Here is a 22,022-nt window from a genome sequence, read left to right as displayed (position 1 = left end):
GGGCCATGAGACAGACAACAGACAGGCCTGGTACAGGGATGAGGTGTGGAGGAGCTGGAAGGGATGATGCCCAGGCCTGGAGTGGCCACATGAGGGCAGCAGAGAGTCACTGACATCAGCCAGCCCCTCCCCAGGCTGGCCACTCCTCACCAGCGGGCTCCACCCAGCAGTGCGGGGACCCTGGGAAGCAAGCTGTGGGAATCCCTCAAGACCTGGGTGTGAATTTGGATTCCTCCACTCAGAGCCACATGACCGTGAGCACAGCACTTCAAGCGCCTCACCTTCAAATGGGGGTAATGATGGGGATCAGATGAGAGATTATGGATCAAGTGCCTAGAACAGCACAGGGTACATAGCTGATGTTGAATAAATGGCAGCTCAGTAGGCCAAGAGTCTCATAAAGCCCTCTTCTCGAAACTAGTGTCTTGTGTGTGTGCAGCACAGTAGGCAGTCTGGGAAAGGCCTATTATCACCTACCAGGACCTCAGTTTTCACGTTTGTAAATGGGGATGATAAAACCCAGACTTGCCTAGGAACAGTTCAGTGCAGGGGATCAGAATGCAGAATAATGAATGTGATTCGTAAAAGCTGGCATAAAACCTAGGAAAGTTTATTTTTTAAGGTGTTTTACAGAGTGTTCACACTGAGTTTTTTAAATCTTAGTTTGACTTTCACAAATCTGCCAGTAGATCTGAAATATACAGCATATTAAGGAAAGCCAAATGACTTTCCTAGATCTATGCTGTGAAAGGCAGGATTGACGTTGGCCCAGGTTGCTTGATTCTTGATCAGCACTCAAAGCTTGCTTAGAAAACTTGAGAGGAGTGGGGCAGCCCCCCACAGCCAAGCAGTGTGATGGAGAGGCTCTGGCCTCTTCAGTGGAGGATTCATTGTCCTCGTGGCCAGTGTGTGGTCACCAGGCTGTTTTCAACTGCCAGCCTCTCTGGGGATGGCCTCGACCTCACAGAGCTCTCCCAAGGTCATACCCTTTCTCATCCAATGACTGAATGAAACAGGGGGTACCAAGCCTCAGCTATTTGGGGCTGGATGTGGGAGGACTCTGATGGGCCATTCCAGCTCCAGAACTCTCTGTGGGAGCAGCCAACTCTGCAGTGAACCTAGTTGCTGCTTATTTTCTCCTTCCGCCCAATTTGCTTTCTTCCCTCCTTCCCACAAATGTTGATCCCAAAGGTGCTTCCTAATCAAAATCCTGCATTCCAAATACGGTCTCAGAATCTGCAACACACCAACCAAACAGGCTGCCACCTGGTCTGTCCATGGCTGAAGTGACAGGAATAGGACAAGTGACAAGACATAGCCTGGCCAGCTTTCTATCAGGTATCCCTCAGTACTGGCCTCTCAGCCCTGCCAGGATCCAGAGACAGACTCAGTCACCCCGTGCCAGCCCCTACACCAAGCTGCTATCTTCACTGTCCTGTGCTCCTTCGATCTTCATACATCCTTCATTAGAGAAATGACTCCCAGCTTTCAGATGGAGAAACTGAAGTCCCTAAAGGAGGTGACTTGCTGAAAGTCACAAACCAAAAGCAGGTCTCCAGCACTTACTTTCCCCCAGCATTACCCCTGGGAAGGTGTAGGATTATCAGTTGACCTGCCTCCCTCTTAGAAACAAGTCAATTCACCTGGCAGCACCAGAAAGGGACCCCATGTCCTGGCCACTGGGCCAGCTGCCATCCAGGCCCCAAATGGGCCTAATCCCAGAGCGTCCACCTTCTCCTGCTCTGCAAAAGGGGAAGGAGTGGGAGGGGACCATCCAGGTGTTGCCAGTCAACTGGCCTTACCTTAAACACAAACATCTCACCACGGAAGAGTGCCACCGTGTTGAAGTTGCCATCACAGATGTTGGGTTTGGCACCCGGTGTGGATGGCCGGTCCCCCAGGGGCGGCCGAGGGGGCCTGGGCTGGCGTTCATGCTTCCTCTCGCTCGGTGAGTGGATCCTGCGGACCGGGAGTGTGGGGAGTGGTCTTGTGGGCTCCAAGGGCTCGGCTGGAGGTCCTGGAGAGAGGGACTGCATTTTAGACAGAGCCGGCCATTCCCTGCCTCCCCTGTCAGGGCCTTGTCACCACCCAGGCAGCTTTGGGATCTGTCTCCCTCCGGCCCCCTGTTCCTTCTCCCATTTTTTTTACTCTCCCCCAATCTTTGAGAAAATAGATGAAAATCACCATTAAATGGAACTCTCATCTTTCCACCTCTAAATCTCGTGTCTTCTATTATATGAGAGAGCATGTCCTTTCTTAGGTTCTGTGTCCCATACCATCTTCCTCTGCCCTCTTCACACATGCCAGCCTCATTCTCTCTCCCCTTCTTCCTTATGCTGCTCCAAGACACCTTCTGCCCTGTCTGTCAAGATCTCCAGTGACCTCCATGTTGCCAGATCCAAGGGTTACTGACTCAAACTCTGATATGCATCTGAATTATTCAGGGATCTTGATAAAATTCAGATTATGACTCAGAGGGTCTGGGGGTGGCTTGCAATTCTGCATTTCTTCAGGCTCTCAGGTGATGCCAGCGTTGCTGGTCTGAGGCCCACACTTGGAGTAGCAAGATCATAGAAGCACTTTTCCAGGAGCCTGTACTGACTTAGGTTTCTTTCTACTTCATGGGCTGTTCCTTCTCTACCTCCTTTGCTGGCAGCCTTTCCTCACCCACCCTACTCTAAAGGTGAGAGTGCTTCTGGGTCCTCTTCTCTCTGTATTTGTCCTAGGTCAATGTTCTCACTTGGGCGGCAAAATAAGATCACCAGGAGAGCTTTTAAAACTCTTGATGCTTAGAAGGCACTCCAGACCAATTAGAACCCGGTCTCTGAGAATGTGGGCACTTTTTACTGAAATTCCAAGGTAATTCCAACAAGTCCCCTAGTTAAGAATCACCACCCTGAGTGATGTCACCTAGGTTCATGGCTCCTCTATGTTGGAGCTGTCCAATGGGACGTTCAATGATGGTAGAAATATTCTATATCTGTACTGCCCAATACAGTACCCTCCAGCCATACGTGGCTGTTGAGCACTTGCAATGACTAGTTGTTAGTGTGACAGAGGAACTGGATTGTTATTTAATTCTAACTAATATAAATTTAGTTAATATAAGTTTAAACTTCAGTAGTCACATGTGGCTAGTGGTTAAAAATTGGACACCAAAGATTCCAAATCAATATCCCAGCCCAGATCTCTGAGCAACAGACTAGTAAATCCTTTCGCCCTCACAATTAGAAAAGCCAGAAATCTTGGTGTTGTCCTTGACCCTTACCCCCATATTTGATCTATCAGCAAATCCTGTCCAGTCTACTTTCAAAATCCCTCCAGTCCCTACCTCCCCTGTTTGGTCCTCCACTGCTTCACTTAGAAGATCCTGCTCATCCTCCACGGTTCTGGTTGGGGCCATCTGTTCTGTGAGGTTCTCAGGGCCTCCAGAGGGAGCCTGGGGGCTGAGGTGCCTGTGCTAGGCTGCAGTGCATTTGCTCAAGTAAACTGGTCTTCCCATTCAACTGACTTGATAAGAACAAGACCTTCGCATACCAGTGTGAACCAAGAGCTAGGAGGGAGGCATAATAGCAGGACTTTCATATCTTATCAAGATACCAGTCTATTTCTAGTTCTGTCTTGTTTATGAAAAAAACTCTGTGGTGTGCTGATGGATGTCTGTGCCCCCCACACCCCACCCCTCAGGCAGGTCATCACAGTCCATCCCCAAAGAAGGAGCCATGGCTCCCTCTCCCCTGCCACGCACCATAGATCTTCTGGATGCCCTGGAGATCATCCTGAGGCAGTTTGAAGTTGTGTGTCTCCATGTACTGGTAGAAGGGCGCCATGATGGCGCTGGGGTCATTGGAGTGCTCCAGTCCCAGCGCGTGGCCCAGCTCATGCACAGCCACCAGGAAGAGGTCATTCCCTGTGGAGAGGGGGGTGGAGAGGTGCCCAGGGCACCCACTCGTATCAGTCAATCCACTGCTTCAGCAAACACTAAGCAAAAAAGGCTTTGTGCCAGGCTCTGTGCCAGACACTGGGATCTAACAGAAATCATACACAGTCCTGCCTTTTGGAACTCTCCATATAGGGGGTGGATTTGGAGAGAGAAACAAAATAAGTGCGATTCATGTTCCAGGTACTTTAATAGTAAGGGTCAAGAGAGGATTCTGAAAAGGGAGGAGTGACTTAAAGATATTCAGGGAAAGCTTCAAAAGGGTGAAGTTTAAGTCGAGTCTTAGAAGGTAAAAAGTTAGGAGAATGGATTCAGAGTAGGAGAGGGAGGGGTGGGGGTGGCATTCCTGGCAGAAGGAACTCTATAAACAAGATCCAGGGACAAGCAGGCTCATTCCACTTGGCTCTGGAACAAAGCACAAGGGGAGGGCAGAGAGAGATGAGGTCAGCCAGGCTGGCAAGTGGGGCTCTGTGATGCCACGCAAAGGAATTTGGACTGGCTTCTTAGCCAGTGGGGGGTTTAAGCAAGAGTGGGGGTGGCAACATGATGAGTCATTCTGGCTGCTCTGTGGCTGGAGGAGGAATGAGAGGAGAGGGAGACCAGAGGTAGGGCGTCGGTGGGGCTGGTTTGGAAGCTGGTGGAAAGGTCTGGGTGAGAGATGAAGAGGGCCAAGCCAGGGGAGGGAGTAGGACAAGCAGAGGGGAGGTCTGGGGGTGGCAGGCTGACAGTCTGCGTCAGGAGGTCCAGGGGCAGGCAGGCCTGAGTGCGGGGCCCTTGGCCCAGTCCAGCAAGACCTCAGTCCTGAAAGAACTGAACCATGGCCAAGATCAAGGCAGGGACTCAAATGTGAGTGAAAACAACAAGATCCAGGTGCTGAAAGTGGGACACGGGATCCTGAGCACAAAGCTAAAGTGGCAACATGGCACAGTGGTAGTGAGTGTGGGCCCCTGAGCCAGATGGACTCCTTCATTCCCAACTCTATCTACCCCCACTAGCTCTGTGAGCTTGGCCAGAAGGTCTACCCTCTGAGCTTCAATGTCTTCATTTGTAAAATGAAGAGATCATACCTACTTCATAGGGTTTTTTGAGGATTGGATAAGATAATATGTGTAAAGGGCATGGTGCTGCATAGTAGCTGTTGTTAGCATACATAAGATGGAAGCTTGGTGCCTGGAATAAGCCCATTGACCAGAAAGGAAGCACAAGGCCAGTGGGGTTCCAGCTACCAGATATTCTTAGGCCAACTCCTCGGAGCCTCTGGATCGGGCTTGGGACAGAACAAGGCCTGATATTGAGGAAGGGGATTAAGTAACTCCAACTTTGGGGAAGGAACAAGGAACAGGAAGTTGGGTGGGCTGTTATACCAATAGTCCTGATCCATGTCTGTCTAGTTACAAACTCTTGCTTGCCTTGACCTCTGGTATTTGAGCTCTGCCTCTCATTGCCCAGCCCTAAGGCAGGTTGCAGCTCATTCCTGCCACCTTAAAGTCCAGGGGAGGTTGCCAAGAGCCCAGGAGGTGGTCAGGAGTTCTGGTGCCTACTTTGGCTCCAGTGTCACTGGCAAAGTTGCCCAGTCCAGCCCAGTTGAGGGCCCTGTAAGGGTCAGATGGGGCTGGGAATTGTCTCTGGCCTTTCTGGTTAAGGTCTTGGGAAGAGAGAAGGGTTTTATGGGGCAGAACCAGACGTGTGCATGCCTGCCTCTCTGCTGACACCACTAGTGTCTTCAGTGAAGTTGGGATGGGCAAGATCAGTGCAAGGTTGGCCAAGAGCCTGGGGCTGGCCTTCTGCTGGGGAAGGGCAAGCTGGCAGGAGGAGACCAGGCCGCCCCCAGTTCCTTCCTCAGGTCCTGATTTCTCTGGCTGCGGGGAAGGGTGAGCTCATCTCTCAGCTCCATCCCAAACAAAGGCAGCTACTAGAGCCAGCGGAAGGCAGCTCTGCTTCCTGGGGGCTGGTCCTGCCTGGCTCAGCTCCTGGCCTGTTCTTTGACCTGGGACAAGCTGTTCGGGCCTCTTGTCTCCTGACCAGTCTCTTTCTCAGGGGGCATCCACAGGGATCTCCGCTGGGAACCAGGGAACAGGGCTCTGAGAAATTGGCAAGACTCTAAACCTTTGTCCTCAGCCTGTGTCTATTACTCTGGTAGCCTCTGTGCCTGGGTCTCTGCAGAGAACAGGAGGAAGCCCTTGAAGGGAAGAGGATTGTCGGTTTATTCCAGGGACCAAAAGGCAGAGAGGAGCTGGGGAACTGGCATCCCAGTGCACCTGTTCTGTGGGGGCTACTCTGGGGAGATGGAAAGAAAGGAGAGAGAGGCAGGGAAAAAAAAAAAAAACAAAACCCTGGAGCTTGTGAGGGGAAGAGCATAGGGATGGAGAAGATCCCAGTACTTAGTGGGCAGGAGACTGTTAGGGTCTTCGCCCTCCAAGAGGGTGAGAAGCAAGGAAGCAGAGTAGTCAGAAGTGCAGTCTGAGGGAGCCAGACTGATGTGAATCCTAGCACCGTCATGTTGCGGCAGTGGGACATTTTAAATCTCTTCCTCTGTGAAATGCAGGGAATATCTGTAGCTTCATCCTAAGAATGGGGGTAAAGTCAGTGAGGCAAGGTCTGTAAAACACTCAGAACTACAGGTCACTATTAACTAGCAGGGTCACATTGAACTGTGTGTAAGGATCACCATCCCCAATAGGGAGTGCTCCTATAGGTTGGAAGCTCAGGTCCTAGGGCCTCCTAGCAAGTACCCAAAACTCCTCTTCAGCTACTCAAGCATACCTTGTCTTTGCTTCATTTCCTTTGCTTGGATCTCCATATTTGGTAAACCCTATCTCATTGACCCCTCCAATGCTGAAAGGTTATAACATTTCCCTTGGCCTCTATTCTTTTGCCAATGCTGTCCCCTCCACCCAGAATAACCTTACTTTTCCTTCAAAGTTCAGCTTATTGCCACATCTTCCAGGAAGACTTCCTTGATCTCCCCCACTGGCAGTGCGTGCATCCTCCTTTACTCTCTCAGTTTATCTGAACCACCTTTATGGCACTGACCCTTTTCCACTGTACGTTACAGCCACTAGCACACACTCTCTTCTGCCCCAGGACTGTGAGCTCCTTGAGGGCAAGTCTTGTGCTTGACAGGGCTAGGTGACAGCAGCCAGATGGAACAGTGCCAAATGGTCAGTAATTTTCCATATGTGGTCCTTGGACCACCTGCAGCAGAATCACATGGGGCAATTATTAAAAATTCAGACTCCTGGGTTCACACCTGGCTCTGCCACTTACTGTGTGAATTTTTATGACCACTTTGAACTTTACTTTCCTCATCTGTTAAAGGGAGATTATGGTCCCTGCCTGGTCTAATTCCGGGTGGGAAGAGTCATAGAAGTCACTGCAGACGGACTCTACTCTGTGAAGGGCTGGTTTCAATGACTCTTCCTATCTTCCTCAGGGCTGGGCTCCCTTTTCACCAGAGCTTAGTGAACTCAAATATCAGTGCTTGACTCAATGAAGCAGATGAGGACCGAAGGTGCCTGGAAGCAGCCCCTGAGATCAGCTAGAAGGTACAGTGGGCCAGACTTTGCCAGACATTGCCCTTCACAGAGACTCCAATGACATGGAGAATCAGAATCACCCCTCTACCCTTACAATCCAGTGGTTCTCCAGGAGAGCCTTTTAAACATAGATGGAGGAGCTTCTGATTCAGAAGTTTGGGGTTAGGACTTAGGCAACATTTTTTTCTTTTTTTTTTTAATAAAGTCCCACAGAGGATCCCTGGGTGGCTCAGCGGTTTAGCTCCTGCCTTTGGCCCAGGGCGCTATCCTGGAGTCCTGGGATCGAGTCCCACGTCCGGCTCCCCGCGTGGAGTCTGCTTCTCCCTCTGCCTGTGTCTCTGCCTCTCTCTCTCTCTCTCTCTCTATGTCTATCATAAATAAATAAATAAATAAATAAATAAATAAATAAATAAATAAATACATCTTAAAAAAAAATAAAGTCCCGCAGGTGAATATTATAGTGATTGGATCAGGCTGACCCATCTGGAGCAGCTGCTCAACCTTAGAGCCTCTAACAGTGGGACAGCCTGCATCATCTGTGCCTCCTGATGGCAGTGCAAGAGGGAGGACATGGACCTCTTAGGAAGCTCTTGCCAAAAAGTGAGTCTAGTCACGCCTGTAGGTCTATTGGCCAATATTCAAGATATAGGAGGAAGGGAGATGTGTTAAAAGTGAATCCGAATCTCATCGAGCCAAATGACTACTCAGGACAAGTGACCTGGTTTCTTCAGCAAATATTAGCAGAGTCGGGGGGGGGGAAGCAAGCTGACTGCTGTAAATGAAAATGGCTTAAGAGACATGTCAACCATGTGTGACATGTGGATATTATCTGGATCTGGATGCAAGCAATCAGCTTAAGGACATTTTTGAGGTAATTTTTGGAAAAAGACCCAAACTGGGAATTGGATTTTAAGAAATTATTGATAATTTTGTTGGTTTTGGTAATATTTTTGTGGTTGTGTTAAAAATAACCCATTAGATGTATATCCTAGAGTATTTACAGGTGAAATGATATTGTGCCAAGGATTTTCTTTAAAATATATCAGCCAGGAAATAACAGTGGCAGGGGGAGGGTAAGGTGAGATGGTAGTGACATCATATGGGTAATTGCCAAAGCAAGGCAGTGGGTGCCTGGGGGTTCACATTATCATTCTCCCTTCTTTTGTGAGTTTGAAGTTTTCCATATGGAAATTTAGAAGAGAGAAGCAAACCAATAAACACAAAGTTCCCAGGAGGCTCCGCTTACTCCCGGGCTGAATTTATGTGGAAATTAAATGAGATAATATTCAGGTGCTCCATAAATCTTGATTCCTTTCATCTCCTTCCAGAAACTGTCCTAGGGCAACCCTCTGCATTCCATTTTACCTGTCAGGGGCCCATTGCTGTGGTCAGGAGCTGCATCTGAACAGTTCATGTTTGGCTTTCCAGGACATGGAAAAGTCCTGACCCTTGTCCAAAGAAGACATGGGCCATCTTGGATGATCTATCAGAATTGGCAGCTGTCCATCAGGATGTGGTGGGACAGACAAGAGGATGCTGGGATAGCATCCATCTACAGGTCCCAGCTCCTTTCCACATAGACCACCAGAAATTCTTAGGATTTTGAGACTGGGCCCAAGGTCTTCAACAGCAAGGAAGCCTTGCAGGCTGTACAAACCTCAGAGCTGGGAAGGGGACAGGGTTGTTAGGAGTGTCTTTCCAGTGCCTCCTCCAGCCAATATCCCTTCAAGAAAGAAGTCATTTGCCTCTATAAGGGATATAACTAAAATCCTGTCAGCTGACAGTGCCTGGCACATAACAGGACTCAAAAAGGTTAGTTTCTTCTCCTTGCACTTTATCAGCACAGACAGCCATTCATTGACACGGATTCAAGAATCAAAAAGGGGAGAAAGAATAGCTGTTCAGAAAGCCAAGAAGCACACAAGAAAAGAGATAACCAGACAGAGGAAATGGTCCTGGATAGGAAAGAGGACCAGCATTTGAAGAGGGCAAGGGACAAAGAGAAATTTAGCAGTTTCATATCTTTGCTGAGGCTGAGCCTTGGTCAAACCACAGATAAGCCAAGAGCTGCCGATCCCTGATCTACACAATGGTCTAAAATGTTCTCAAGGAGGCTGTCCCCATCCACAGACACCAGACTCAGCCTCTGAAGAAATGCGCCTGTAAGTGTCTGCTCTCACCCCGAAGCACAGCCAAGGAAAAAGAACTTGTGTTTCCCAAACGTGCCTAAGTTTAAAAATCAGAATGCTCAGGGGAAGGGCCTAGGAATCTGTTTATAACAAGAACCCCAGGTGATTCTTATGATCAGGCAAGTTAGGGAGATTCTGGGGACCAAGACAGTGTTGCTCAAGGTGATGGGACACTTATATCAGAAGTCCCTGGGGAATTTATTACACCAAGTGCAAATTCTCCAGCCTGACCCCAGAATCAGAGAATCTGATTAGCAAGAGGTTAGGGGCCTGGAACCTGGAATGTGCATTCTTTAAAGTTCTGAGTGATTCTGGTGTGCCCTGCAGTTTGAGAACCATGGAAACTTAGCTTGGTAGCTAAGAGTGTGCTCCAGAGGTGCCTGGCTGGCTTAGTCAGTAGAACATGCAATCTTGATCTTAGGATCATGAGTTTGAGCCCCACATTGGGTGTAGAGGTTACTTTAAAAAAAAATAAAATAAATAAAAATTAAGAAGTGCTCTGGAGTCATAATGCCTGGGTTCAAAGCCTTATTTCACCATTCACAGACTATGGGACTATAGGAAGACTATTTAATGTTTCTACATACCTTGGTTTACCTATATGTAAAATGCGGTTGATAATAATAATATATACATATTACATAGTATGTGGAAAGCACTTGACATGGGCCTTAGAATATAACTTGCTAATCGTTATCTCTTTCATCTAAAAGCCAGAATCCTCTATCCCTTTCTCCTCCAGCCTCCCTCTGCATTTTCTTATTTTCTTGTTATCTCTGCCACATCCTTCAGTAGTCCGCTTTGTGACAGAGTTACTTATGTACACATTGTTTCCCCCACTCAACTGTGGACTATCAGAGGGTAGAGACTATGTCTTTTTTATTTAAATGTTTGGATACCCACCTCCACCCGAGCCCCAGGCTGTGTATCATGTTACACTAGTGTTGGAGGGGGTCTTAGAGATCACCTAATCCAGTCCCTCACTTTATATACAAGGAGACTGAAAGTGAATCATTTGCCCCTTACTCACACAGCCAAGTAGTTGAGCTGTGGTTTGAGACCTAGTGCTGTCTGCTACCAGCTATGCCACTTCAGTCCCAAGCCCTTTATCTTAAAAATGGGCGTAATCATGTACACTTGCCTCCTTACTGATGTACTAATGATGTACACTTGCCTCCAAGTGCCTTAGGAGGAAATACTGATGAGGAACTCTTTTGCAAGCTGAAGAGTATTATTACTAGTACTGTACAATAGGACTCTGGCTCCATATAACATTCATTGAGTTACAGTGGTGAATAGCAAGTTATCCAAGAATACTAGAGTGATTACGGGGCCCATTATTCAACCGAGAAGTTGACATAAAGGAGAGAGAGTCATGTCATCTTGTAAGATGGTCTTTGAAGCTGTTACCAGTCAGGCCAGAGCCTACCACTTTGAGACCCCCACTCTCAGCTTTAATGATATTTTTACCTTTTTTCTCCAGCTTCTGATCCATTACTTCTTCTTATTCATGGCCTAACCCCTTCCTTTTGACTCACCCCCCCCCCCCCTTTAGATCATTTACTAAGTGATCTGACCCATCTCCATGGATGGATCAGTGTTGAATATTATCAGAGAGCTTAGTTCCCACCCTCTTAGGTTCTTAGTTCTTGAACATGAATCTCCAGAGCAGGAAACTCATCTATGGCATCCCCAGCTCTTCCTCAGGGCTTCCTTCCCTGGCAACTGAATAATCCAGGACTGACCCCCTGTCCCCAGTCATGGCCTTACCATCATGGTTGGCATTTCCTAGTGTCCACGGCTCATCTGAGTCAAAGTGAGTGTCTCCTCCAATCCCTGGGCCAGGAAAGTAAGCATGGGCTAGGAATCCCCCTTCTCCATCAAACGGGGAGCTGTCACCATGGAAACCAGAAGCAAAGAAGATCATGATGTCTGCCTCCTTTCGGTCACTTTTGATCTCATGGTAGGGCACTTCTTCAAAGGTCAGCGGGGTCACCTTCTGCCACACATCAAAAGCCTGGCGAATCGCTTTCCGTGTGTCTAGCTCACCCACTTTTGGAGTGTAGTTGTGAATGCTGGTGAGAGAGGGGAGGGTCATTAGGGAGGAACAGTCAGAATCAGAGGCTTGTAGAGTTAAAAGGGACACCAGGGACCATATGGCCTACTCATCTATAAATTTTGAACCCTAGGATTCTGCTGAAGTACCCCTGGGGTTGAAGAAGACGCTGGGTGGGCAAGGCTCTGGGTCTCCACTCCTGCCTCAGTCAGAGCAGCTTCGCTCTAATTGATGTTTTATATGTGATCTCTCACAAAATTTGTGTTAAATACAGAATTCCTTTCCAATGTGCAGAAAAAAGTTGGTGGGTAGCATTTTCTAAATTTTAAGTTTTTCTCCAAATACATAAAATATATTTATAAAACACTTATAAAAGTTATAGAAATATTTAAACATAGTCCCAGTCTAAAAGTTCTAGAGTTTGAGTGAAACATCCCTTTAAAAAATATTTGGTACTAATTACTTTGCTTGTCTACTTCTTGTATAAGCTACTGTTTGTCTATCTGGGAAGTTGGTATAGGTGGTATCTGATTTAGTTAGTTATAGACTTAGTGATTTAAGTTTACAATAACTGTATTGAATGGTTCTCCATAACAGAGCATCACTACTGAATGCTCTGCCCCATGAGCACCTGGGTAAGGATTATTCACCCATTCTATAGGTAAGGAAACTGAGGCTCAGAGAGGTCAAGTGATAGAAGCTAAGGTTTGAAGCCAGTTTCTCTCTTAATTCATTTTGTGTCTTCAGGAGAACTTAAGAGTCTATCCAGTTTCATGTGTGTATATATATATATATATATTTTTAATTGGAGTTCGATTTGCCAACATATAGTATAACACCCACTGCTCATCCTGTCAAGTGCCCCCCTTGGTGCCGTCACCCAGTCTCCGCAACCCCCCGCCCACCTCCCCTTTCACTATCCCTTGTTCATTTCCCAGAGTTAGGAATCTCTCATGGTCTGTCACCCTGTCTGATATTTCCCACTCATTTTCTCTCCTTTCCCCTTTATTCCCTTTCACTATTTTTTATATTCCCTGAATGAATGAAACCATATAATGTTTGTCCTTCTCCAATTGACTTATGTCACTCAGCATAATACCCTCCAGTTCTATCCACGTTGAGGAAAATGGTGGGTATTTGTGGTTTCTAATGGCTGAGTAATATTCCATTGTATATTAGTCTATCCAGTTTCTAATTCAGATTTTTCTTATGTTTCTTTCTCTTGTCAGATTTCTGAAAAAACTCCAGTTCTGGTCTCTATAGCTCATCAGCAGAAGAGCCTTTCATCTTCAGCTTTCAGAATTTCTGTCTTAGATCCTACCCCTGAGTCAAGGGCATCTACCTGAGATGGAATCAGAGCCTTAAGATGTGCCAAGCAGAGCCCACCTGAGCCTGCTCTATGCCTGGCCTTTGCCTCAGCCCCACTCTGAACCCTGATGTCTGAAACTGCTGTGTGGGACTCTATCATCCCTGTCCTTGGTCGCTGGTCTGACTTGGAGACTGATCCTCCTCCACCCTTGGTTTCCCCAGACAGTTCAGGAGTTACACTGTTATAATTCAGTTCCCAGTTCTTTATATTCCTTAGGAAACAATGGGAACTCAGCTGGGAAGTTCAGGTGAAGTCCATCAGGCTAAGTGGAGAAGGGATCCAGGTCAAAGGAAGTGAGGTTTGGCAAACAGTCATCGGGAGAGTAAGTTCAGTCCCGTTTTTTTTTTTTTTTTTTTTTTTTTTTAATCACAGCTGAAAGTTGCTGAACAATCCCTACCCCACTTTCTAAAAACTGTAGGAAACAAGACACAACTAATAAGCCCCCAAAGGACCAAATAAACCTAAGTTGGAGACACAGCATCCTCTGGAAACCACAAGGGTACAAAGTCCTGGGCTCTCAGCCCCTGGTCCTGATGCCCACATACCTGGCTCTCACCCTGATCTCAGACCCACTGACAGTGTGAGCCTCTGAAACTCAGGCAGGGACAAAATTGAGTGTGGGTGGGGCCAAAGCCAGAGAGGAGAAGAGGGAGTCTAAGCACCTGTAGGTGATGTGTTTTTGCCTCCACTTCTGTCCAGTCAGGGCATAGCGCTTGTTCCTCCGCCTACGGCTTAAGTGGGGGTGATCAGGGACACCACATCGGGGCTTCTTCATCCACCTGGGCAGAGAGAGGACACACACACACATATACTGTGGTCACTGAACACTCTAGGAAGGCATTGCAGAGTTCCCAGTCCCAAGCTAAATGGTAGTGTGCAGCTGCATCCTGGATTCTGGGGCCCTGGCTCCGATGGGTTCCCCCATAGGAGCACAATCAGCTGATTACTCAATTCATTCACTTACAACTGACTATGAAAGCACAGGGCTTTCAAAGCACATATTCAAGCCTGGGGTTTGGAGACTTGCACTTGATAGTTACAGTCCCACCATTCATCATAGGAACCCAGGCAAAGGAATCCTTGTGAACCTCAGTTTCCCCATCTACAACATGAGAATTCTAGCTCTCACTGTTAGGTTGTAGTGAGCCTTAAGGGAAGGAGTATATGTGCAAATACCCTGTAAATGGGATTAGATCACCTGAGTCCCTGGTTTAAAAGTTTCCAATGATTTCCCCGAAACCTTAGAATATTTTATTGCGAGCTCCTCACATTGGCCCCCAGCAATCCACATGATCAAGCCCCTGTCTCTGGGTGGACATCTATATTCCCCCTCCCCCCATACAGTCAGCCCCAGAGATCCTGCTGTGCCTTGCACACGCTAAGATTATTCCCACTTCAGGATCTTTGTTCTCTTTGCTTGCAGTGCTCTTCTTCACATGGTCTGTTCCCTTACTTCTTTAAAGTCTCGCTCTGATGTTACCCCTTCAGAGAGGACTTCCCACCCTACCTGAAATAGCTTCTCCCTCCCATCCTATCACTATCTGTTTATCCTGCTTAATGTTTCCTCTTAGCATTGATCATTGCCTGAAATAGTATCACATATTAGCTTTTTTGCTTATTCTTTGTCTCTTTTAAGAGATTCTAAGTTCCATGAAGCTAGGAACCTTGCCTGTACAAGTGCCTCATGCAGATGTTCAATAATGATTTGCTGAATGAATGAGTGAATGAATCAGAACTTCTCAACAGTAGAATGGCATAGCTCATAAGACAGCAAATTCCCTTTCACTAGAGTTGTTCAGAAAGTGACTAAACAACTGTAGGACTTGGAATGGAATTCTCTGCAGTGCTCAGTACTCTGTGTTGTGATTTTAAATCTATTTCGTCTATTGCCTCTAACAAATGGCAAATTCTTTGAGGACTCGGATGGCATCCTATTCATCTTTGCGTCCCCAGAAGCTAGCCCAATGCCTGGAACTAAGTAAATCCTGATAACTGTTTGTTGTCAGGTTAAGTTCACATGAGGGAACGGTAAGCCTGGGACATTACTGGGGATATATAATGGGGTCCAGGCCATCCTTGCATTTTATGTTGGGCTGGCCTAATGACCAACTCACTAAACTACTGCTGGAGATTACTGCAAGGGGAAACAGTCTGTCTCTATGCAATTGTTGAAAGCAGTTGCCATTGGCAATATAGACAAAAGGAGACAAACTATTTTAACCAAATATTAAAAGCCCCTTGAGGGACTTAACCAGGTCTTACTCATCTTTGCAGGTATCATATTGCCTCAAGTGCCTCTACTCAGAAATCAATACTAAAAAACATAATAATAACAATATCATGTATGGTATAAACATTTCTAATTTTTAGTGTTTGGGGTTCTTTTAAAGAAATTTTTTGATCCTCAAAGCAACTCTGTGAGGTGACCAGAAATGATTTATCCTAGTTTTTGCAGGTGAGGGCAAAGATATACAGATAAATGGAGTAACTTGAGGATTATAGCAATGAGGCAGGACTGGGACTTAGTTGAATGAATAAAATAGTAATTAATGCAACTTAAACAAAACAAGCAAACAGAAGCTGGGGCTTTTCTTTTCTCATGCTTAGCCCAAGTTTGGGCTCAAGGATTTGTTGAATGAAGGAATGTGTGGCATTTCCCAAGGTAGGCACTCAAAATGTAGTACTTTAAATAGTTGCTCTGGCTTTCTTTCCTTGGCAGTCCTTGGGAAGAACTAGGAGCCACCCCTGCTACAGCAGCTAGGCCTGGAAGGGCCCCCAGGGAGGAAACAGGCCCAGAGCAAGACAGTGACTGCCCAAGGTCACAGAGCTGGAACAGAAACGAGTCTCTAAATTCTACCCCCAAACAGCCTCTCCACTCAGGTCTGGGTTTAAGTGTGAGTGACTTTTCCCTTCTCGTGCCTCTGAGACAGCATTCCCTGCCTTCCTACAAAAAAGTGGGAGCAGAACTGCAAGTGGGAAATGCCATTCTCCTCCCTCAGATCATTCCCTCTGCCTCCTCCTCTCTCCGTCCACCTGCTACTCTCTGAACCCTGTCCAACAGGCCTGGGGCTTTCTGGAACAGAGTAAAACCCAAGGCCAGGTGGTGCCTCAGCAGAGACACCAGTGCTCCTGCCCCAGGATGCACTGCCATGAGGCCTGCACAAAGCCCTCAAAATAACCTCTGTTTTGAATATGGCTGGGATCTTTGCAACCAGCTCACTCCTGAGACCACAGAGCCATGGCATCCACTGTCCTCATGCCATCAGAGCAGCAGTCGAACATACTGTCTCAGAAGTTCACAATCTCGCAATCAGAGAATCTAAGGAATAGAAAATGTTCATATACAATTATAAAATCCTAAAACCTCAGACTCAAGTCAATTTTAACAGCTTAGAATAATGGGATCTAGAATTTGAGAGTCGTAATCCAGCACTCCCCTTCATAACTGAACAAGCTAAGGCCCAGAGGGATAAGTCTCTCAAGGAGTGACTCACCCACAGGGTGAATCTGTCCTGAATCCACAATCCCCTACTACCTCCCAGCACCCCACCTTGGGGCCCTGCTCCCTGCTTTCACCTGGGCTCAGGACCCCAGCCCTCACTGCCTCCTTGGGACCCTTCCCCAGCTTACTTCCATGCCTTCCAGGCAATGGCAATGGCTTTCCTTGTGTAGCTTTAATGACTTTTATGGCTACTTCTCAAACAAAAGTAAAGATGCTTAATTCTCTCCCATCTTCAAACAAGTAAAAATCTATCCACTTCTAGCTACCCTCTATTCCTCCTTCACTGTTAAGCTTCTAGAAAGTTTTGCCTCCACTTGCCATCTCTACTCTTCATCTCCCCTCCTCCCCACTGCAGTCTGACATTGTCTCCACTGTTTCAGAGAGCCTACAATGGTCCCCTCACTGCCAAACTTGGCCGACATTTTTCGGTCTCCTAACTGATCACTCTGCAGCAGCTGGCCCATTGACCATCCCCAACTTCTGTACCATGACACAGAGCCCCTGGTTTCCTCCACCACTCTGGCTGCTTATTTTTAGCCTGCATCCTGGGTTCCATTCCCAGAGCTCATCTCTTCCTCCTCTTTGTACTCTCACCAAGGAAACTTGACAGCCTCAAGGCCTGGCTTCTTTGTTCACCTCCTGAGCATCTCCCTGAAAATTAGTGTTTCCTTCTGAGTTCTCGACTTCTGCAACCAGATGGTTGTATCTTTCACAACGTGGTGAGCCTCTGGAGAGCAGAAATCATAGGATCAAGTCCAATGCCTGGCACAAGTAGATATTTGGCAATATTTGATAAATGGAAAAAGTAGAATGAGTTGCCAACTCATTATCATTCAGGAGCTCTTTGTATCAAGTGAGATGTGTACATCTCAGAGAAAGCCAGAGGGGTGACTTGAAGAGCCAAACGCTATTAGAGTCAGAGGAGATTTAAGACCATCTCTAACTAAACCCTCTCATTGTGCTGACAAGGAAACTGAGGTCCAGAAGGATTAAGAGACTTATTCAAGGTCACACAGCAAATTTAGGGCCGAGTAACCTCCGCAGCTCACCCAGGAAAAGGAGCTTTGGGGTATTCCCTCCCAGGATGATACTGCTGGAGTGAAAGATAGGAGGGCAGGATGGGCATGGTATATCCACGGGGCTGTGACAAATATAAACCCAAATGTAAGTCTGGAAAATTCAAAGGCACAATGCCCTATGCAGTTCTTACTCGATTGTTGTCTGATCCAATACACCGGTGACTGGGATCCCATAAAACTGCTGCATAGTGGAGACTGCTGACTGTAAGGCCTTCCCTGAGTGCAGCGCGGATGCCCGTGAGTCATAGGGAAGCAGATAGCCATATGACTTTAACCAGTTCTGAAAGACACATGAAAGAGAAGGACGCATTATACTGGGGAAGGCTCTGTTCTACCTGGGCAGAGATTTGCCCTTGAAACTAGGGATCATTTTACTGAGGGGACCTATGGACTCATGCTCTGATTGCTTCCTCCTGCATTCCCTCCTGCACACACTGGTAAATTAATCTCCAGAAAACCCGGCTCTCGTTGGCTTTCTCCCTCGCTGTAAAGCTTTCATCGGATCTCTACTGGCTACAGAATAGAGATTAAATTTGCATTCAAGTCTTTCCAGTACCCTGCCTCTTTACTCATTTATTTATTTTTTTTCTCTTGACTCATTTATGCAGTGGTTTCCACTGATATGGGACTAGACATGTAAGAACACAAGAATGCTTCTTTCTCTGAAGCAGAGTGGCCTGTTAAAAATATGTCATCCAGAAACCATTGTGTCTAAAGTCAGTCTGTTGAAGAATCATATTGTAGAATACTTACTGGCATGAGATTATATACAATCTTTATTGCTAACCCCTTCAAAAGAGCAAAGCATCATAAATAAGTATAAACAAAACAATGCATTATTTAATTTAAATGTAAATACATAAATGTATACATAGAAAAAAGCAGAGAAGGGCATACATAAAAAATAAAAAAAAATAATAGCATGGTTATGTAAGAGAATTTCTTGTTTTTAGGAAATATCCACTGAAGTTTTTTGGCTTATATAATGGTGCACGTCTGCCACTTTTTCTTAAACAGATTCAGAAAAGAAAGAGAGAGAGGAGGGAGGGAGAGGAAACAAATGTAGTAAAATGTTAAGAATTGGGGAATCCAGGTGAAGGGTATTCAGGAATTCTTTGTCTTATCCTGGAAACTTTTATGAAAGTCTGAAATGATATCCAAAAAAAATTTTTTTTAATAAAAAAAGAATTCACCATGAACATCCTCTGTTACAGTATCATGGGAGAGCATTTTTGTTTTCTAAGTTTTATGCATGGAGTCATTTCAAAAGGGGAGGGACACTTTAAAAGTGCAAGAGCATCTGAAAGTAGCTTGAATGAAGAAGCTCAAACAGACAATGACTCTAAAGGATAGCAGAGTAGAGATAATTATTCCCACTGACGTGTGGGGGATGGAAGAAACCAGAGCACCGGGAAATATCTGTGACATCAGTTGGAAAATGAGGCAAGCATCCATGGATCTCCTGAACCCATAAGCACTTACAGGAGCACCCCTATGCTGGTCTCTGAGCCAGATAGAAGCTACAGTCCATCCTCAGAGGATTATCCTAAACACCAAGTGATTTAATGAGGGAGAAAGAATTTAGGAAACAGTATTATTCCCTTTGTAATTTTTGCTTCTTGTTTCTATATGAAGTCTTCTTGTGGATGTGCCTGTTATTACAAGTCAAAGCAAACAGTTTGGGGGAGGAAGCAGACCAGAAACTATAAATAAGTTATTATTTATTTCATCTAAGGTGACTATAACATTTTTACTGCCTTGTGATAAAATGCACCTGACCAATTAAAAACGAAACAGAATAAAGTCTTAACAGCAACAGCAGCACGACAACCTTACCTCTTTCATACTGATACCTAGAATGGGTTTTTCACTACAAATTATGGGACAGGATATCAATACTTCTTGTACTTTTCCAAACATTGAATCTCTTTGATGCTTTTGTATATTTTTCTCTGGCCCTGGCATACTGCTTAGTTAGGGGAAAATCTTTCATCATTTTAAGGTTCAGCTCATAAATTACTATCTCCGGAAGACTTCCCTCACTCCCCAAACTAAGTTATTTTCTTCCTCTTTTGTGCTTCTCAAATTCTCTATTATAGATAGTACAGATCTTACAATATTGGGCTCTAATCATTACCTGATGTGTCAGACTCTGAGTGCCTTGAGGGAAGGGTCTGTGTTCTACTCATTTCTTTATATCCAGTGCCCAGAAGTGCCTGACACACAGTGCCACTCATCATGTCTGCTCAACAAACATTATTGTGCACTTACTACATGCCAGGCACCGTGCAAGGCTCTGGGGATACAAAGATGCATAGGGAACTCACAGACCAAGAAGTAAACCCACCATGAAAACACAGCCCTCAAAGTCAGGTGTGTACAGGGTTCTATGGGAGAACAAAAGAGAGATATCTTCTCCCCATGGGGGTGGGGATGAGGAGAGAAGGGAACTCAGGGGAGACTTCCAGGTGGAGAGGGATGGGAGCAGTATTGAGGGACACTGCATGTGCAGTTGTGGGAGGGGAGTACGGCACATTCTGAGAAGTGTTTCAAATGACAATTGGGGGAGAGGAGTATAGTGATGGGGGGGAGGCTGGAAGTAGGGAGTGGAAGGAGAGGATATGTAATTATTTATTCACAAAGTAGGCAAATTACACAGAATCACTTGTGACTTGACTATGGCCTAGGATCAGCCAAAAAGCTCAAGTAAATCACCTAGAAATGGATATGACAGGGCAGCTAAGTTACTCATTGTTCATCCAGGCGCTCCAGCTTCTACTCCCGGGTTAAATTATGTCATCAAAGCATTACACCCATGCACCATATCCTCTCAGCCAGAATGGCACATTATGTTCCCTTTTTTAATGAAGAATTATTGGGTTGAATAAACAGGGCATATAGTGGGAAAGAAGCACCCAGTCCTGAGACCGAATCTTGACTTCACTGCAGCTGGATGATACCGGCTAAACTGAATTGCACTTTCCTTGTCTGTAAAATGTAAACAATGATTCCTCCTCCACAGGATTGTTGTTAAAATAAAATGAACAAATGCACTTGACCTATAATCACTCAAAGGTGTTTGCTATTGCTTGGGATGGGGTCCTTGTTATGTTTTGTAAACTCAAGGTGGAAAACTTGGTCTTTGACTCCTTTGCCTTGAATTCTAGTCATCCCAACCTCCCACATTCTCCCTGGACCAAGGGCCAGTCTTGATGGGTCCCATGGTGGGCAGTAGGTGTTATGGTCAAGTCTGCTTGCCACTAGTAGGCCTGTGGCCACGACCATCTCTCACACCACACAGGGAACACTACTGTCAGAGAACTGACAGCTGGCTTGACTTGTGTACTCTTCACTCTTCACTCAACTTTCTTAGGCCCAAACACAATTGCTTTCTGTCAAGTTTTAGCTTGAGAAAAATGTTTTCCCTATAGGAGATTTGGTATGTTTTCTGGATTCAGAAAGTGGACATTGGGTGAGCCAGTGATTTTCCCTCTTGGCCTTTTCCCCAAGAATCCATCAGCCAATTGTATGGCTTCAATGTGGATTGCAGTGATACTGGGAAGTAACACTTTTTTCATCTTTCCTACCACCAAGTTATGTCTCATCCTTAAAAGTCTTACTTAAAAACTTTGTTTCAACCTATAAGCTATCTCAGACCCTTCCAGAAAGGGGGGTGGTACAAATCTAAACTAAATCGACTTCCTCCTTATCTGTGGAGTCTATCCTCTAGAAACCCAATGAAGATGAATTAAGGCATTTGGGAAATGGCTGAGGATCTTTGGACAGATCCCACTGACAAACCAGGCAGCCAACTGAGGAATTTTTTGAGCACCCACTTCTGAACTACCATAGGAATTCAGAACCTTCTCCCCTCTTGCCCTCATTACTGTTTATGGTAAAAGATAAGAAACAGGGAACTCTGAGTATAAACCTACTCCAGCCTTTGAACACTTTGGGGAATTGAAAGTAGATCCTCCTCAGTGAAGGGCAACCTGGTTTACCCAGCTCCTTTTCTGGGATACACAAGCAAGGAGGCACTCAGGGCCGAATAGGATGTGCTATGAAGGTCACAGAGTCCAGCTCAGCAGCATCAGGAGTTAGGCTCTAAGGATTCAGGTCCTAGGCAGATGTCTGGGTCAGGACTAAACACTAAAATGGATCAGCCTTCTCTAGGCTCTGCTTCCCTCCCAGGTTCACTAGAAACAGTCCTCAGAGCTCAGGGGTAGACCTCTAAGAAGGGAAATGGGATGGGGAGGGGCTGGTCAAAGGTCCAGGCCAGGGAATAGGGCATTGAGATTGGATCTGTACATGCGTGCATGAGAGGCTGAGAAGCTAGGGACCAGATAATTCC

The 22,022-nt window shown here is 46.1% G+C and overlaps 1 protein-coding gene and 1 long non-coding RNA gene across 2 annotated transcripts in view; one reads left to right on the top strand and one right to left on the bottom strand.

Moving 5' to 3' along the window:
* MMP24 (matrix metallopeptidase 24) overlaps positions 1-22,022 on the bottom strand; it is a 42,681-nt gene that overhangs the window by 6,690 nt on the left and 13,969 nt on the right. Inside the window, exons 2-6 of the mRNA XM_025469829.1 lie at positions 17,803-17,951; positions 13,753-13,869; positions 11,436-11,740; positions 3,749-3,910; positions 1,803-2,017 (exon numbers count right to left, since the gene is read on the bottom strand). Coding sequence (XP_025325614.1) covers positions 1,803-2,017; positions 3,749-3,910; positions 11,436-11,740; positions 13,753-13,869; positions 17,803-17,951 — 948 coding nt within the window. The remainder of the gene's footprint in view (positions 1-1,802; positions 2,018-3,748; positions 3,911-11,435; positions 11,741-13,752; positions 13,870-17,802; positions 17,952-22,022) is intronic.
* On the top strand, positions 4,472-20,729 carry LOC125753541 (uncharacterized). Its single transcript, XR_007405625.1, has 3 exons — positions 4,472-4,545; positions 7,374-7,485; positions 12,951-20,729. It is a non-coding gene; the product is annotated as an uncharacterized LOC125753541 (long non-coding RNA).

The sequence above is a fragment of the Canis lupus genome, chromosome 24, assembly GCF_003254725.2.
Source record: "Canis lupus dingo isolate Sandy chromosome 24, ASM325472v2, whole genome shotgun sequence".
NCBI classification, from domain to species: domain Eukaryota; kingdom Metazoa; phylum Chordata; class Mammalia; order Carnivora; family Canidae; genus Canis; species Canis lupus.
The sequence above is the reverse complement of the archived record's forward strand: the minus strand, read 5'-3'. Positions and strand labels throughout refer to the sequence as shown.